Below are 17,257 nucleotides of genomic sequence, written 5' to 3'. Positions count from 1 at the left end.
TTAGAATGACTATAAAGACAGTTAAATTACACTTAGGTTGATTACACAACCTACTGTCCCCCAGAGTATGAGAGTGAAATATATATATTCTTAAAGCGTGCCAACTGTAACACAACTTTTTTCTTATGAAATAAACACAGTAAATTTTTTTTATGCTTTTGAGCCATGTGTTAAGAATTGTCATCAATGAAATTCCACCACAACATACAATGACAAAATTTCAGAAGTGATACTATTTCATTGTAACATAACTAATATGATGCATTTTGAAAACATATTCCACTTTTGTTAACAAACCTAGATCACAAGATAAACTGGAGTTCATTACCAGACACCATAATGATAATCATTATAAATCCAAACAGACATGTCTACTATGACAACCCAAATACTGTTGTGATAAAACCCAACAGAACATCAGCAACAAAGAGGCTACAATAGAAGCAGTGACCCAAAACAGGCCTACAAAACATTCTCCATGTCCACATTAGAGGTAGATCATTTGTAATTGAAGGTTTTAGTATTAAATATAGGTTTTACTTCAGCATAAGAAACAAGACTGACATGTTTAAATACAGTTTCGGAGCACTTTTTATTTCTTTTATAACCTCCATGATCGAATAAAAGTTTGAGATATTTTTAAACCAAATTACATATATTATTCTAATTCTTTGTACACAGGAAAGCTAGTGAATGTTTGTTGATGAAAATCTTTTTGAAGAGACATAAAGTTGTCTTTAACTATAGTTATATTATGAAGTGTTTAAAAGTAACAATGTTTATTAACTTCATCACAATGAATATATAACACACCCAAAGATTTTTTAACAAAGAAATAATTTCACATCTTACAAATACATTCATACAAGACAAAGTATGACATCAGTTATTTGTGACATTACAGACATCTGTACAATGAGAATTACTGTTTACAAGTTGTACATGACTCAATGCACAACATATTGTATAAATCAGCTTAATCTAGTTAAAACAACGTGTAGTACTAGACATTTTAAAAGCAAGTGAGAATATAAAATAAAAATGGTGGTGTTTCACTGTTATTTTTGTCAAAAGTACTTGCTTCTCTGAGCCGGCTCCAAAACTCTCAATATATATTTAGGCATCTGCAAAATCCAGGAACAATATTTTAATATAACTGCTACTTCATAAAAAAGCCAATAAAAATACAACAGTTCATTGACATTATAAAGGTTGTAGAGATTACTTTTTTCATTTCTTTGCAGATTTTGTTAGATAATAGCTCTGAGAACTGATGAATGTGTATATCTGGTCTGAACAGAGTCTCTTCGTTGTTATATAAATTTTATGGAGGTGATTTTGAGTACATTCTTAATATGCATATAGAAATTCAGCTGTGGCAACCAACTTCTGGGAACCTTGTACTCTTAATTTCAACATAGAAATTGTAGAAGCATTGCAAAAATTACAAGTAGAATTAATCAGATTTGTTTAATGGGTGTAAATTCACACCTACATATAATGTATATCAATGAAGCAATCTTACCAATCAGGTTTGTGTGTTATGGGTGGAAATTCATTTTCATCATCAAGAGAAAGACCAGGCTGAGGTGATGAACCCATGCTGGATCTGGTCTCCTGGTGGTGTTCACCTGGAAATCAACTTTCTCATAAGTTTCTCTACTGTTATGAAACACATAAGCAACTGGAAGCCTTCATATGAACTCAAAACATGAAATGCTGATGGATGAACAGTTAACACCATCTTTCTTTCAATCTTGTAGTAGCAAGCATTTCACTCCTCTTACATAAAATGTCTAGTGTTATTTTGATTACATGGTGAACTAACAGAAGTAATTCTCACTTTTGAAATAATTTTTAAGTTAATAATAAAGAAAGAAAAAATAAATATTTAGACAGTAAGGACAACAGAATGCAATGGTCACCCTGTTTTGCATTAGTGTCAACACTACTATAATATCTTTAATAATAACAGGCTATGTAGGAATTTCAGTACGTTGCACAACAAATAGAAACTACAATGGAATTTATTTCTCTCTCTATCATATTACATATCATGTACTTGTTCCTGATGTTCTAAAAACGTGAAAGTTCAAGAAATGAATTTAACAACAATATAACTGGTGTTCAGTGATGTCGAGAAAATCCACTTGTGGAGAAAAATATGTAAAAACAGCTCATTTGGGTTTTAGAAAATTTCTCAACCATGATCCATTTTTACATATACAATATAACTGGTGTGCAGTTGAAAGAATACAGAAACTCTAATCTTTTTTTTTTTCTAGAACTCCCTCTTTTCATATATGGCAATTCCAGTAACATTCTCACCCCAGTATCGGCCCATATTCAACCTAAACTGCAGTGGAAACCTCTTAAGTACAGCAGAAATAATTTCACAAAATTACAAAACTAATTGAAAAATACACCAGACATCAGCTCTCATGATAGAAGCTCATAACTAAAATTTCTGCAACAACTTGCAACATATGCTTGAAAATACCCTTACAGAACACAAACATTACTCAGATTTTCTGTCATTTTTCTGATAATATTCCAGATAAATCTAATATCACATCTACAAAATGAATTCAGTATTTTTTGAACATACATATTATAAACGGAAGAACATGTACAAATTCAGTTCTGACTGTATGATTTGTTATCCCACCAGTAACACACTACTAAACACAATGAGCTAGCCCATAAAGGTGTGAATGTTGAGACTAGACAGGTGGACATTTTTTAATACTAATAGCGATTTTATTTGGTTTCACACTGAAACAAAATCACGTATATGCAAGTCCAAATATTTGGCTGAACTGACCTGATTTGTCCAAGCTTCTGCCTGCATTCACTGGCCCTGTTCCTGCTTGTGATAGCCCTGAACCATGGTCAGTTACTGAATCCACATGTCCATCTAATCTGTTTATTAAATATAAGCCAGTCTCATAACTCAGTTGTACTTTAATGTTTACAATCCTCAACAGGTACATGTAAAAAGCATTTTCTTATAAAAACCTTAGAGAATTGCAGTATGAGAAATATTTCAAATGTATATTCACTAGATAATATATTTTAGTTCTCAGTTCTGTTATACTTTTATTTTAGAATTCTACGTTTGTTTTCTAACTGGAGATACATTGCACTGAAAACAAGTTCGTGCTTTAAATGACAATTATTCAAGAATATGTTTTAGTATAGAAATCCACAGTTAAATCACCCACATTAGAATTTGATTTTATGCTTATAAAAATATGTAGATAAACTTATTTATAAAAAGGTTTTTATTACATAATATAACTGTTGATATATAATCTGCAAGAAAGTCTAAGATATTGCAATTTGTATATGACAACACTGACTAAACAGTGAAGACCTAAGACTTAGGCACAGCTTTTCTTAATTTTGAAGTGATAGCAAAGAGGAAGGACAGATAGTTAACACTGCCAACTCTTGGGTTACTCTTTATGAACAAATGTTGATATTGACTATCCCATTATAATGCCACCATGGCTGAATGGGGGTAAACATTGTTTTCGATCCCATGATTACAGATTCCAGTTTAAGTGCCCTGACTACCAAGCCAAGAAAGCCAAAGTGCCTGTAACCAGATGGACTGATTGTCATAGTTACAATGTCCTCACAATTGAAAGAGCAAAATATTTGTTTTGATTTATATTGAATTTTGTGCAAAGCTACACAAGGGCTATCTGTGCAAGCAAAATGTATGTAGTGAAATATAATTCCTTGAATTATGGACTTTACAGTTGGCCACACCTGGCTTGCTAGCCTTCAGTTTTGAGAAAGTCAAGATACACAGATAATAAAGGCAAAAAAAATGGTTTTTTTTAATGGCTAAAACTACCAGAAAATATAACTTGTAAATTATGCTAATGCATAAAACATTACCTTAACCATTACTTGAACATTATCAATACAAAATATTGTATGGTTAAAATTCCTAGGAGAAAACATTTAAAAAAACACAGATACAGCTAAAGGTGACATACCTTGAAAATAAAATCTTAAGTTAATTGGTTTGTTTTGAATTTTGTGCAAAGCTACACAAGGGCTATCTGCACTAGCCATCCATAATTCAGCAGTGTACTCTTGGGCTACTCTTTTACAAATCAATAGTGGGACTGACCATCACATTATAACGCCACCACAGCTGTAAGGGTGAGCATGTTTGATGTGATGGGGATTCGAACTCGCAACCCTCAGATTACAAGTTGAGTGCCTTAACCACCTGGCTATGCTGGGCATTCTAAAGTTGAATAGCTAATTTCTTTACAAATATTTATCATGAGCATATTTCAGCCAATTCATAAGAAAAATAACTTTTACTGAAGTACCTATCTTCTGACTTAGATTCAGGAGGTTACAATATACATGTACTAATAGCTACCACACCTGTGTTGTTTAACAAGGGTACAGTTTCCTCCTTCCCCTGGTTCCAAATTATAAATATACAAGTATCCATCAGCTGAAGCTACCAACACACGTGCTATCTTCTGAATTCTATTCAAAAATATTTCCAATAAGAGGTTTGTTACCTTTTAGTCTTTGATAATATAAACATATGGAAGTTTATAATAAAAAGTAGTGTTAATTTACATTTGATTATGAAACTTAAATATTTATTTTCTAGAAATGACATTTTATTTCCTCAACATAACTATAATGTATAACTATAATTTACTGAGAAGTAAGAATTGTTACATCTGTACTGTATGTATTATCACACAATCTTAATTAAGCTTATTGTTACATCTCCAATGTATTCACAGTTATGTTAAATCATATATGTTACTGAGTTTGTATAAAAACATAAGACAGTAAAACTTAACAATATAATGACAGTTTAAAGTTTTAGTTTTCAGATATGGAATACAACTGACAGTACATTAACAACAACTATTTTAACTCCGTTTACAAAGCAATAAATAAAGGATGTGGTTCAAACTTACAAAGCCAAGGCACACACATTTTTTAAACCAGAAAAAGGAAGATGAACAGTGGCAAACGACCTTCCTTGGTTGAACATATCGGTTACTTGAGTAGGTAGATAGCTCGCTGATTGCATCAAAGCCTTCCCAACATATCCCATCCATCCTTGGGGTTCCTCCACACACCTTCTATTATTAAGTGAAAGGTATCTGATTATTTTTTTGTTAACATAAGATATTTTAAAACAGTGTACCATGATGGTTGAAGCACTGTTGTTATAGTTATGATCTACTACTGAAATGTGGTTTGGAATCTAAAAAATACACAAGTAATTCTAGTGAATGGTAATAAGTTTGTTTACTTTGTTAGAAATATTAAGATTACACATTGTAACATCATTTTCTATTATATTTAAGGTTGATTTCATAAGCTTTAAATAAATTGAATGCATCTTAATGCTAAAGATTTAGTTTCTGTACTTACACTTCTCTTGGATCATCTAACTTGAATATGTGCACAGTTTCTGTATTACTTGACACACACAGAAAATTAGAGTCTAGACTGAATGACATTGAGTATATGCTAACACATCTGAAAAAAACAAACATTAATTAACTATGAATCTCACAAATATTAAGTTGTTACGTACTTTAAAATGTATTTCAGATACACACACACCTCTCCACAGAACTGAGCTGTCATCTTTAACCACTGTTTAAAAAGGTTTTAATCGTGTTCCAAGTCTTTGAATGAATATCCCACCCTTACATGTAACAACAGGTGAATGTACCAGTCTATGATGTAACCAGCATCAAACCACAATGTAATGACAGGTGATGTACTAGCCTATGGTGCAACCAGCATTATATTAAATCCCTCTACCATTAGGAAGGTGGCACATCCTCTTTCAATTTTCCCACTTCAACATATTATGTATACCAAAAGCTCATTCTTAACAAGACTAAAGAGACAGTAAAAGTGGAGTGGAAGCATGGGTGGTTTTATTGAAAGGTGAACATCTATCTGAAACATACTTTCAGTGAACCCTTTCACAACGGGCTTGGAATAATACACAAGAGTTTGTATACACATTAAGTAATTTTACTATAACTTTTAATATACTACATGTACACTTATTGGGCATTACAAGTCTTTTGTACAGGTAAAATCAAATTTTTTAATGAAGTATTTTTACTAATGATTTGTTTGTGAAAATAGTCTTTTATTATGAGTGAGTGGAATTGATTTTTGATGTTATGATTAAAAAACATTTCTTTATCCCAAAAACCTCATATTTATTTTGTGTAACCTATAAAATCTCCTAAATACATTTCAAACATTTGGTTTCAGTAAAACTGTATCTTATGAGTTATATAATGATATACTTGAGTCTTCAAGCCTGTATACAAACCTCAAAAGAATAATGAAAAGACAAGTCATAAAATCAGAAATAAAAGTAGCAGATGTTCATGTTTTCAACCTTTGCTCTGAGAACAGAATGTCTAATAGACTGGATTATATATATTACAAGATTGTCTTGGAAAATTCAAAGTACTCACACTGAACTTAGAATCAATGAAAACATTTAAGCCAACAACAAGATGTGTAATTTATTGTTTTATGTAAGTATCTTCCAGTGCTCACAATATGACTGTTCCAGTATAACAACACTACACTTTGAACTTGCCATAACCTTTATTATGTGGTTTGGTGTCAATACAATAAACACTGTTATTCTTTGAATATTGATAATTCTACAGGAATGTTTAGAATTTAGAAATGAAGAAAGATTTTATTTGTTTATAAAATCATATTTCCCTATTCATCACTTATTTGTCCACCAATAAAGCATCAATATTACCTATCAGACCTATTTATAAGTCTAGTTTTCCTTGGAAAACATCCTGACTAAAATTGTTATTCATTTATGGTTTCTGTTGAATGTGTTTTCTAATAGTTGTTGACACTGAACAGTTGTATACAATCTGTTTAAGAATATTAACAACAGTGTATAACTGTACATTTGTTTCAGTTTTTGAATGTATATTATGAGTAAATATTTGTATACATTTATATAGATGTTGTACAACATTCACTGGTTTCTTTTACTGTACCTTTCTAAATTTTACAAATAAATATAAGTTGTATAGTTTCTGATGTTGTGTCATTAGCTTTTACTATACCGTAGTTTAGACAATTATAAAAATCCAAGTTCAAAAGGCCTAACTACACAGTTCTACAAAGTATAAATCTAAGTGTATTATCAATATTTTGCAAACTACACTGATATTTTGGCTACTAGACATTACATATACATCTCTAGATTTAACTACAAGTAGTTAAATTTTAGTAATAAAACATAGAACAATAAATTAAAACTACATAAAAAACAATGATTTCTAGTATTTAAGTAAGGTTAGAGTGATGTGAATATATTTTACTCTCATGTACCCTCATTGTTAAGCCTAAATATTTTTTCAAGTGGAAGGAAAAGGAATATACTCCACTTTGTTAGTATACCCAAAATATTGGCAACTTGTTTGGGTTTATAAATAAAGTACACATGTATTTAAATATTAAAATTAAAATATGCACACAGACACACACACACACATTTGTGTTTGGAGCATCAACTTTGTCATCACCATTCAACAGTCTTGACAAAATTATTCTCTTCCAAGCTCATGACAAATAACTATCAGAATCATGCGAGGTACAACTTGTACAAGAAAGGTCTCTTGTTGGTTTCAAAGTTTGAAAAATGTACGTTTAACAAAGATGAGGCAATGCAAGTTTCAGATTCTTCCTTGTAATTATGTATAAATTGTATTAAATGGTTGGAATTTTATTTAATATCACAAAAATTTGAAGGGAAGAAGTCAAAGGTCTGAATGCACCACGTGACAAATAACAGACTAATAATTTATTTTTTCCAAATTAACAAGATATAGATTTCAGATGAATATTTTAATTATAAGCTGCCATTTCCTGCAATGTATTGATAATAAAGTGGTTTAAACAAACTTTGAAGATAACACTAATAGGTCATGATGCATGCAGTTCAACTCAACCAAAGCAAGAGTTAATGAAAATAAGAACACCTGTGGAGGAGAACGAGGGCCTCCAAAGGTGGATACAAGAAGTTGTATTCAGTTAGATCCAAGGGAGTAAATTCAGAGAAAGTATTAATAGTAGTACGATTTCTATATATTTTATCAGTAGGCCTGGTTAGAAAGTATTAATAATAGTAGGATTTATACAAGTTTTGGTTTTTTCCTTAGGTCTGATTGTTTATGGTAAATTCTGTACTGATGAAATTGAGAATTATTATCAGATTCAGTTGAAACTCAAACACAGCATTAATGTTGATTCAATATTACTTATTGTAAAATACATGTCAGTAAGACCTCTATCTGATTAAGAGAAGAAATCAAATAATATAAGAAAAGATAATTCATCCCAAAACCTCTAAATGAAATTAATTCAAAACATTGTGTCATCCTTTATTATAATTAAAGTATGAAAGATAAGGCTACATATATATAAAAACAACTGGAATAATAAATGCAAGAATTCCACAATTCTTAGTGGAAAAGAATACGACGGAACACAGCAGTGTCAGGGAAAATAAGCTATTGATACACACAAAGTAGTACTATTGATGGAGGATGGGTCATTCTTTGGCTGGTGAAGGAGTAAGGCTTAATGTTGACTACATTAAAGACTGGTGCTGCACACTTCATTACAAGTTGGAATGGGAGTTTCATTGAAAAGCTTAGAAAATGCCCAAAATGTTAGTGTAATAGTGCAAGGTACTAGCTATCTGTTCTCTGTACAGGCGAATGGCATTCCTGAATATCAGTGTTTGTTGAGATTATTTTAATTGCTGTGAAAAATGTAACAGGTAATGTTTTTTTCTTCGTCTAAACGTAAATATAAATCAGAAGTAGCTGGACTTCAAATTCCAACTTTGATACATCATCATACCTGCAGCAGGTATGCTATAATTCTATCAAACATATAACTAGTTTTGTGTAGTCAACATTACACTGGTGAAAATTAAAGTAACAAAAGGAATTAATAACAAATTACATAAACATTCTTCAAAATGTGCATTTTATTATAGCTTTTATCCCATTAATGTAATCCCACTAAGATTAATATGTACTGAGTTGCCAACTAAATTATATAGTCTCAACATAAACAATATATTTCAATGTAAATCAGATATATAAAACAACCCTTCAGTTTAAAACATACTCTTTTAACACATTTTGTTAAGCTTTTAAATTTAAATGTGCTATTACATTTGTGCTATCCTTCAAGAAAAACACTTTGTTACATAAAAACTTTGTTATAAGCCAAATCAGGTGCAGTAATTAACTAGTCTTTCATTTCCAACAGTTAGTTACTACAAAGGACACACCTGTGTGCTAACAACATACATGTTTCCTAAACTACTTGGTATTCCCAACCACTATTTGACACACACATTGATAACACGCTGTGTGATGGTGAACTTTAGATATAGGAGTTGTACTTCATATTTCCACATGTGTTAGAACAGAATTAACAAGGAAGATAAATTATTGTATTATCCTTGCATGAGAGAAACCATAAGGTGGTACAAGACACTTGGTATTTATATATTACAGATACTCTTGGAACAAAATGTCTGTTTTGTCATCAGACAAAAATCATAAAGAAGATTTAACCAGCTCTGTCAGAAGTAAAATAACCAAAGCCTAAAGATGTTTAACATTTGCCTACAAATCCAACTGATCCAAGCAGTAAAATGATGATTTAAAAAAAGTGAAAGTTATGCAGTAAAGAGAGAAAATGCAAAGATTCAGTTTATAACTTATAGCATCTTCTGAATCACCTGGACTTTGGATCCGTTTTTCAAACTGTACTATAGAAAGTGTTGATGGATCGATTACCTGACACGTATATTATAATAAATATATATCTTAATTGACTTTATGTCTTTTATTTGAATAAAATGGCTGTCACAAATCTTAACAACAGAAGTTTCCAGATGCACATGTGTATCCACTGCACTTCCATAATCTGCATGTAATGTTAATGATGCACACACGAGTCTTAAATAGAACATTGTATAAATTACATTATAAATTTAATGTTATCATTACTACTGTTTAAAATGAAAAGACTGCTGCCTAAGACTAGTCAGTACCTACTGTAGTTGATGCTATAACCATGTGTATGTAATAAATGTTATCCATACCTCTTCACACCTCTTCTAAATTCATAGAGCTTCATTCCATCTACTATATTGAAGATCCTAATCACTGTACCCTGTAGAACATTTGTTTTCACTTAGAAATATCACACAATCCTTGTACAATATTGAAGTCTAATACCTTGAATCTAGACTTTTGATATACACAGTAATCTCATAGCAAGTGTAAAGGAAACAAATGTATGAAAATAATGGTGTGTGTACACCTATAGGATGTAAATTACTATTGATTATAAATAATTAGCACAAAATTTCAAACTTGAACAAGAAATGTGAAATTAAGTTACAAAAATTTGAAACCCATTTATTTGAACACATTTTGAAAACAGATTTTTCAAATTAATTACTAAGATAAAACCTAAATGTTTTGATGTTCATGTAACACAGTACCTCTATAGTAACATTCTCATTAAAATCCACTTTAAACTTAGTGCCTAAATCAGATGTCAAGTTTTGCCTTTAAATTAATATTTCATTCAAAAATTATTAATACAATAATATGAAACTTAAATTTGGAGAGTAAGATGAACCCATACTCCAATAAAAGGAAATAATTCATTAACCCTAAAATTAAGAACCAATGATAATGTAATGTAAAATTTGCAAGCAATACATTCACACTAATTAGTTCTCTTGCAAAGGAACCTTCATTCGAAAACAAGTTCTTCCACTCATTTCTGGCAACATCCTAGTGAAAGTCCATTGTCTTTTCAAACTTTAATTGCCCTAAAAAACTTGTTTTCAGTGCTAAACTGGTTAATCTTTGCTGGCAGAATAACCAAAAGTCACATTTACCCCAATCTCAGTTGCTAGTGTAAGGTTGGAAGGTGTGATATTTGTATGAAATGCAAATATTGTGGGTGTGGTCATGACTGGGTGGGGAACCTGTCAAAGTTCAAGCAATCAGAAACAAAAGATTTTGAGAGTTCCATAGTATTCTTCAAAGTAGTGGACTGAACCCTGTATAAGGTCTCAGAAGTAATACTCCAGTGCATTTTCTCTCATTTGAAGTTGTCAAAAATGGCAATTTATGCACATTGATTCATGATTTTTAGGGTTAAAAATATTTTTACCCATATACTTGCTACTCTAAAGTGATTAATTAAAAACTCGTAAAACACTAGCTCACCTTGAATGTTCAACTTGTACCCAGCATCTCAAACAGAAGGAATAAATAAAGACAATTTGACACAGAAGATATCAGGATAAATGTCAAAAAACAACTAACTACTCAGGATACTATAAAGGGATGATTACCTATCAGATGAGATTTCTTTTAATAGCTCCTTCAGAATTCATACAATGTTCAACTAATGTGTAACTATTAGCTGTTTCCAATGATGAATACTCAATAAATACTTATGTTTAACAACATATCTTACTTTTTCTGATGCTGTGGCAATCTTCGTTCCACAAGAATTAAACGTCATTGATGCTAAAGGACTATCATGGGCTGGTATCATGATTTTAGCTTGCTGAAAAGGTGTTAAAAAGTTTTACAAGTACAAATACATGATAAGCAATAAAACTACCGAAATGTTAATTTTATATCCATGAAATGGTAAATTTTAATATTATCTGAACAGCAACATAAACATAGTGTAAACAACAAAATGGCACAGAATCTTCTCCTACTTACATACTTTTTGCCAGCAAAGTTCTGTTCCATAACAGGTAACAATTGGCTCCAATCTCTTCTATATTTCCTGTGACATACTTGACACAGAAACCCTACATGCCTACTACTAGTAGTACACTCAACGACTTCTGCACAATCTTATTACTTGGTAAAGAAAACACATTACTTCTTTTATTAAAATTTAAAGGACTTTGTTTTGGATGTTTTCATAACCCTAGACTTATGAATAATAAATAAAGCATTCATAAGAACAAGTAAGTGAACTTGCTTGTTGGTCAATAACAACTGAAACAAGAAATACTGTCCGTGCTACAGTTACTCTCACTAATTATTATGGTTTGGGTCCCTGGTGTATTTCAAAGAAAAAAAAACAGTAGAGGGTTTTTGAAGTGAGTCTTGTAATAACAAAAATCATAAAATTATACAAGATTATGCAGTATGTGGACTGCAGTGGTAGTGAACAGAAAACAAGGTCAGTAATTTAAATGCAAAGTTAAGATGTTAAAAAATTGTAAAACCTGTGGTTTCAATGCAGTAAGATCATCTGTAAAGTAGCAATAAATGATACTAACCTGTACCAATACATTTTTACATTTATGATTATGTGGCCACAACAAGACACCTTGAAACAGTCTTCTGGAGTACCATCTATTGAAAGTTTGCTGGAAAACCAAATTTTAATGTCACTTTTAGTAATCTATACATAAATATATGTACATGAAAAGAGCTATTTCAAAAGTTATATAAAGATTAACATAAAATGTGTTGCAAGTTTATGTTACATTGTTCAATATTTTCTGTTTTGACTTATTTCCATAATTAAAATGTTTTTCATCATAGATTTGATCTTGCTGGTTTTAACACAATTATTCCTTTTGGTGCTAATCTTTGCTTCACTGTTGAAGCAGTGTCTTTGCATATAAATATAACTACAATATCTGTTTTAAATGAAAATTCAGACTCAAACCTAAAGATACACAAAATTAATACTGGCAAAGCTGTTACATGTAAAAACAAAGAACAATAAAACAGGAATTTTTTACAAAAGTTTTGTTAGAAGTAAATATCTTCAGATTAACACACATCTATTTAATGTTTCTCACATCAATAGGTTATTGTTTCATGATAACAAAATGCTAGATACTCACTTTCAAACTTCCAGGTAGCATCAGTTCAGATGGAACTCCAGAAGATCACCAGTGCCATCTGTCATGACCTGAAAACACTACATTAAAATGAACGATTGTCCATCTCTCCAAACTTCGATGCTATATAATTACTTTCAGTACACCTTTATGTAGAAAATTCTAATTACTTCAATCTTCAAAATGGTATGAAACAAATTATAGTAGAATTTAAAACACTAATTAGTTGTTTGGGTAGATCTGAAATAAAATGTTTGCAACTTTTAATTTTCTTTTCACTGTACAATATAGCATTGGTATATGTGTATTTTGATGATTCACTTTCATAAAATAATGTACACTATTCTGGTAACAATATATATATTACATATATATAGACACACACAGTATTGCACATATTCAATAGTAATTAACAAAGTCTATTACACATCCTATGAACATATTTTATTGGGATGAATTCTGGATTACAATGTATAAAGATTTTAGTCAGACTATAGACACTGATCATACTGTATTTGATTTTTTTCATGCCAGAACATGCTCCTGAAATCAGTCCACATAAAGAAATGTAACAAGTGATGAAGCTGACATACAAAATTAACTAATCAAACAAGCATTGAAACATCTATAACCTGCATACACCTGGTGTATTGTTTTGTGAAGACAGTCTCCAGTGTAGTGGTTGTTTGGGAAAGAAATTAATGAATCACATATGGTTATTCTATTAAAACATAATCAAACCCAATAAAGAACATGTTCAAAAGAAGTATGATACTCATGAAATATTTTATTTTCACAATGGTACCCAGCTGTTTATTGGCTATCGTGTATGTAATTTGTATACCTACAAAAATATGAAATTTATTTTGTACCAAAGTATACACATATGAATCCTTTCTGAGACAACATTACTTTGAAAAACAAAAACACTTCAACATATGTATAAATGTTTGCAAAATTTTATTAAATAGCAGAAAGCATCTCAGTGGCATCACTAGGTGATGACCCACAGGAAATTTTGATGTTTCAGAATCATATCAGTCATAGTTTTATCTAACTGGGGATTCAAGATACAATTAAATATAATAGGGACATGTGCTCCATGTGACAGAACCTAGCATAACAACACACTCAACTCAAGTCTGACTCAACCTAAATATTTTACATATGTCTGGCATCTAAAACTTTTTTTTTACTACCAGTTTTCTACTTCTCCAAATAAATGTTTGCAATTGCGACTTTTAAGGAACACAGATATTAAAAGGATGGTATCATTGATATGTGAATCCTACTTGTTAATGGTCATTTCATGTAACATTTGGAGAACGATACACAACCTAAATTATAATTCAAAGCATATATTGCAATTGTTTCAGGATGCCTACAGAAGCATTTTGTCTACTTGTTTTTATTTAAATCATAATTAAAAAATCTAGAGGCTGGCAGTTAGGGTATGCAATTTTAAACCTGTGGATCAAGGGTACGAACCTCGTCGTCAAAACTACTCGGAGAGAGCATGCATAGCCAGCTCTTAGTAGTGAATGAAACCCCCATCATCATTGCAATAATCTGACAGATGGCTACAGCCTGCAGTGGACTCATGAAACCTAGGTCATAGGTAAAACAAACAGTACATAACGTGTACCTTTAATTGTGACTGCACCAATGAAGTTTATCACTTTTTTTAATCTCCAGTTGTACAGTTTAAAATATAAACCTCCTACTTACCAAAACTTTGTTCTTATTATTTCACAATTCATAACAGTTTTAACCCTCTGGATAGAAACAGGTCAAGTTTGCATCACAACTTTTTTACATTTAACCAAACTACTTTATTAACACTGTATGTCAATATACGTGCCATAAAATATTTAATACATCAAATTTTAATATTATACAAGTTTTAATTCTTAATTACAAAATGAAATATTTCAATAAATTTTCAAACTTTGTTTCTCTGTCACTCAACACTCATTCACTTCAAATTCCTAGATACTCTTACTACATATATAGAATGTTCAGAGTTTAACATATGTTATACATTTACAGTGCATATACTGCTAAGGCAATCTAGATTTAGAGCCTCCAATCTTTTGACTTTTCGGAAATATGAACTATAAAGATAAACCAATGAGCCATACCCTTCTATCACATCCTAAACAGAAAAAGTTGTAGTTGTGAAAAATTGATAAGTTTGAATAGAATAAGTTTTAGTTAAGATAAATTGATGAGAAGTTTGAATAAAAAATGTTTTAGTTATGCTAAATGGATAAGGTTAAATATTCTTACCAAGTTATCAGCATCAAATATTTGGACTTCTCCAATGGTCGTGCTGCCTGGATAGGCCAGGAAACAGTTCTCATTACTTGTTGAAAGTGCACAAATTCCATTAGGATTAGGTGGCGTATCCCTTATCGTATGTAAAACCCTCATGTCCCTGATGTTATGAATATATAGACTTTCCTCAAGACAGACAACAAGTCTCTGAATAAAAGAAAATGTATCTTTACTACTATTCTAAAAACTTTTGGTAGTCTATAACCCAACCTAATGGCTTCTAATTTTAGACAGTAACTATAAAATTGCAAAATCATTTAATGTAGTTTATATAGTGTAATAAGATTAAACTGACATAAAGGCCAGCATTGTGTCAAGAGCATGAGAAATTCTGCATTTTTCAAGTATGTGTCACCATGAACTAAGCAACTGAAGCATCAGCCATACTAGACATGTGTTGTTTATAGCTTACTATCACAAGTCTTGAAACAAAAGAAAGTAGATAAAGGATAATTTATATTATTAATGAGTAATAAAATATGCAATAAGTTACTGTGCTAATATAACTCAAGAGACCCACAAACTACGTCTTACAGTGCCGTTATTAATCTACTAATGATGCAGCAGCCAAGGGTGTCTTATGTTGAAAGGTTGAGTATGTTTGGTGGAACAGGGAACTGAACATGCAACCCACAAGTTGAGAGTCAAGCTCCCTAACCATCCAGCCATGCCCACTCTGTATGATATACAATCTCTTTAACCAAGTACCTGGGAATCTACTGATCTGTAAGCAAGAGAGCTTTACTCACTGTACTACAGAACTGATCAATCAGTGAAACTGGATTATTTAGTCAATTGTATACAAGTAACAATTACACCAATTAGTACAGAGTAAAATAATCAATTGATGTCATGAAAATAAACAATTTATTAAAATTAATCATAAATGTTTTCACTTATTACCGTTTTTGATCATTCTATCCATCCAATTAATTGAATATTGTTATTATCTCTACTGTTAAGTTACATAATGTGGGAAGTAGTAGGCTCAGGATCAAGGGGTCTTTAGTTGTCACTAAACCTACTTGTCCTATCTTTGTTATGGTAAAGTATATTGAATATTGTTATTATCTCTACTGTTAAGCACAAAGTTACATAATGTGGGAAGTAGTAGGCTCAGGATCAAGGGGTCTTCAGTCACTAAACCTACTTGTCCTATCTTTGTTATGGTAACTAAGACTGTCTGCCACTGTTAAGGGGTCTTCAGTCACTAAACCTACTTGTCCTATCTTTGTTATGGTAAAGTACATTGAATATTGTTATTATCTCTACTGTTAAGCACAAAGTTACATAATGTGGGAAGTAGTAGGCTCAGGATTAAGGGGTCTTCAGTCACTAAACCTACTTGTCCTATCTTTGTTATGGTAACTAAGACTGTCTGCCACTGTTAAGGGGTCTTCAGTCACTAAACCTACTTGTCCTATCTTTGTTATGGTAACTAAAACTGTCTGCCACTGTTATTTATTTCAAACTGTTAACTGGCAACACTTGCAAACAGTTCTCTGACTAATTAAGTGTCAAATAAAGTGTAAATTTACTGTTTTTTTTGTTAATTATATTGAGTCTAATTTATAATATATAACTGTATTCTTTAATGTGGTAAAAGTAGATTCAGATCTGTGGGAAGGGTCCAGGATCCAATAACTATTATTTAATATTTTATAAGCAAATACAGATCTAGAAGGGTGAGTGGAGTCTGAACCCCCTTCAATTGCAGATTCATATCTACAGGAAGGGTCCAGAGGACCTATGTTCCATACATCTATTTTTTTCAGAAACCAGTAACTATTAATGTTTTATAAACAGGCATAAATCTAGGAAAGTGAGAAGGTCTGAACCCTTCTCCAGTTCTTTTTCAGAAATTAATAAAAAGCAATCAGACATCCTTATATAACTATACAGTACCAAAAAATAGTGTTTTTG

The 17,257-nt window shown here is 31.2% G+C and overlaps 1 protein-coding gene across 1 annotated transcript in view; it reads right to left on the bottom strand.

Annotated features, from left to right (window-relative positions):
* Positions 1-573: 573 nt before the first annotated feature.
* Positions 574-17,257, bottom strand: part of LOC143240897 (WD repeat domain phosphoinositide-interacting protein 2-like) — a 31,001-nt gene continuing 14,317 nt past the window's right edge. The window contains exons 4-12 of the mRNA XM_076484139.1: positions 15,287-15,481; positions 11,596-11,688; positions 10,199-10,269; positions 5,434-5,541; positions 4,971-5,138; positions 4,414-4,521; positions 2,825-2,922; positions 1,526-1,631; positions 574-1,124 (exon numbers count right to left, since the gene is read on the bottom strand). Of these exons, the coding sequence (XP_076340254.1) occupies position 1,124; positions 1,526-1,631; positions 2,825-2,922; positions 4,414-4,521; positions 4,971-5,138; positions 5,434-5,541; positions 10,199-10,269; positions 11,596-11,688; positions 15,287-15,481 (948 nt within the window). The 3' untranslated portion in view covers positions 574-1,123. The remainder of the gene's footprint in view (positions 1,125-1,525; positions 1,632-2,824; positions 2,923-4,413; positions 4,522-4,970; positions 5,139-5,433; positions 5,542-10,198; positions 10,270-11,595; positions 11,689-15,286; positions 15,482-17,257) is intronic.

The sequence above is a fragment of the Tachypleus tridentatus genome, chromosome 13 (genome assembly GCF_004210375.1).
Source record: "Tachypleus tridentatus isolate NWPU-2018 chromosome 13, ASM421037v1, whole genome shotgun sequence".
Taxonomy (NCBI): domain Eukaryota; kingdom Metazoa; phylum Arthropoda; class Merostomata; order Xiphosura; family Limulidae; genus Tachypleus; species Tachypleus tridentatus.
The sequence above is the reverse complement of the archived record's forward strand: the minus strand, read 5'-3'. Positions and strand labels throughout refer to the sequence as shown.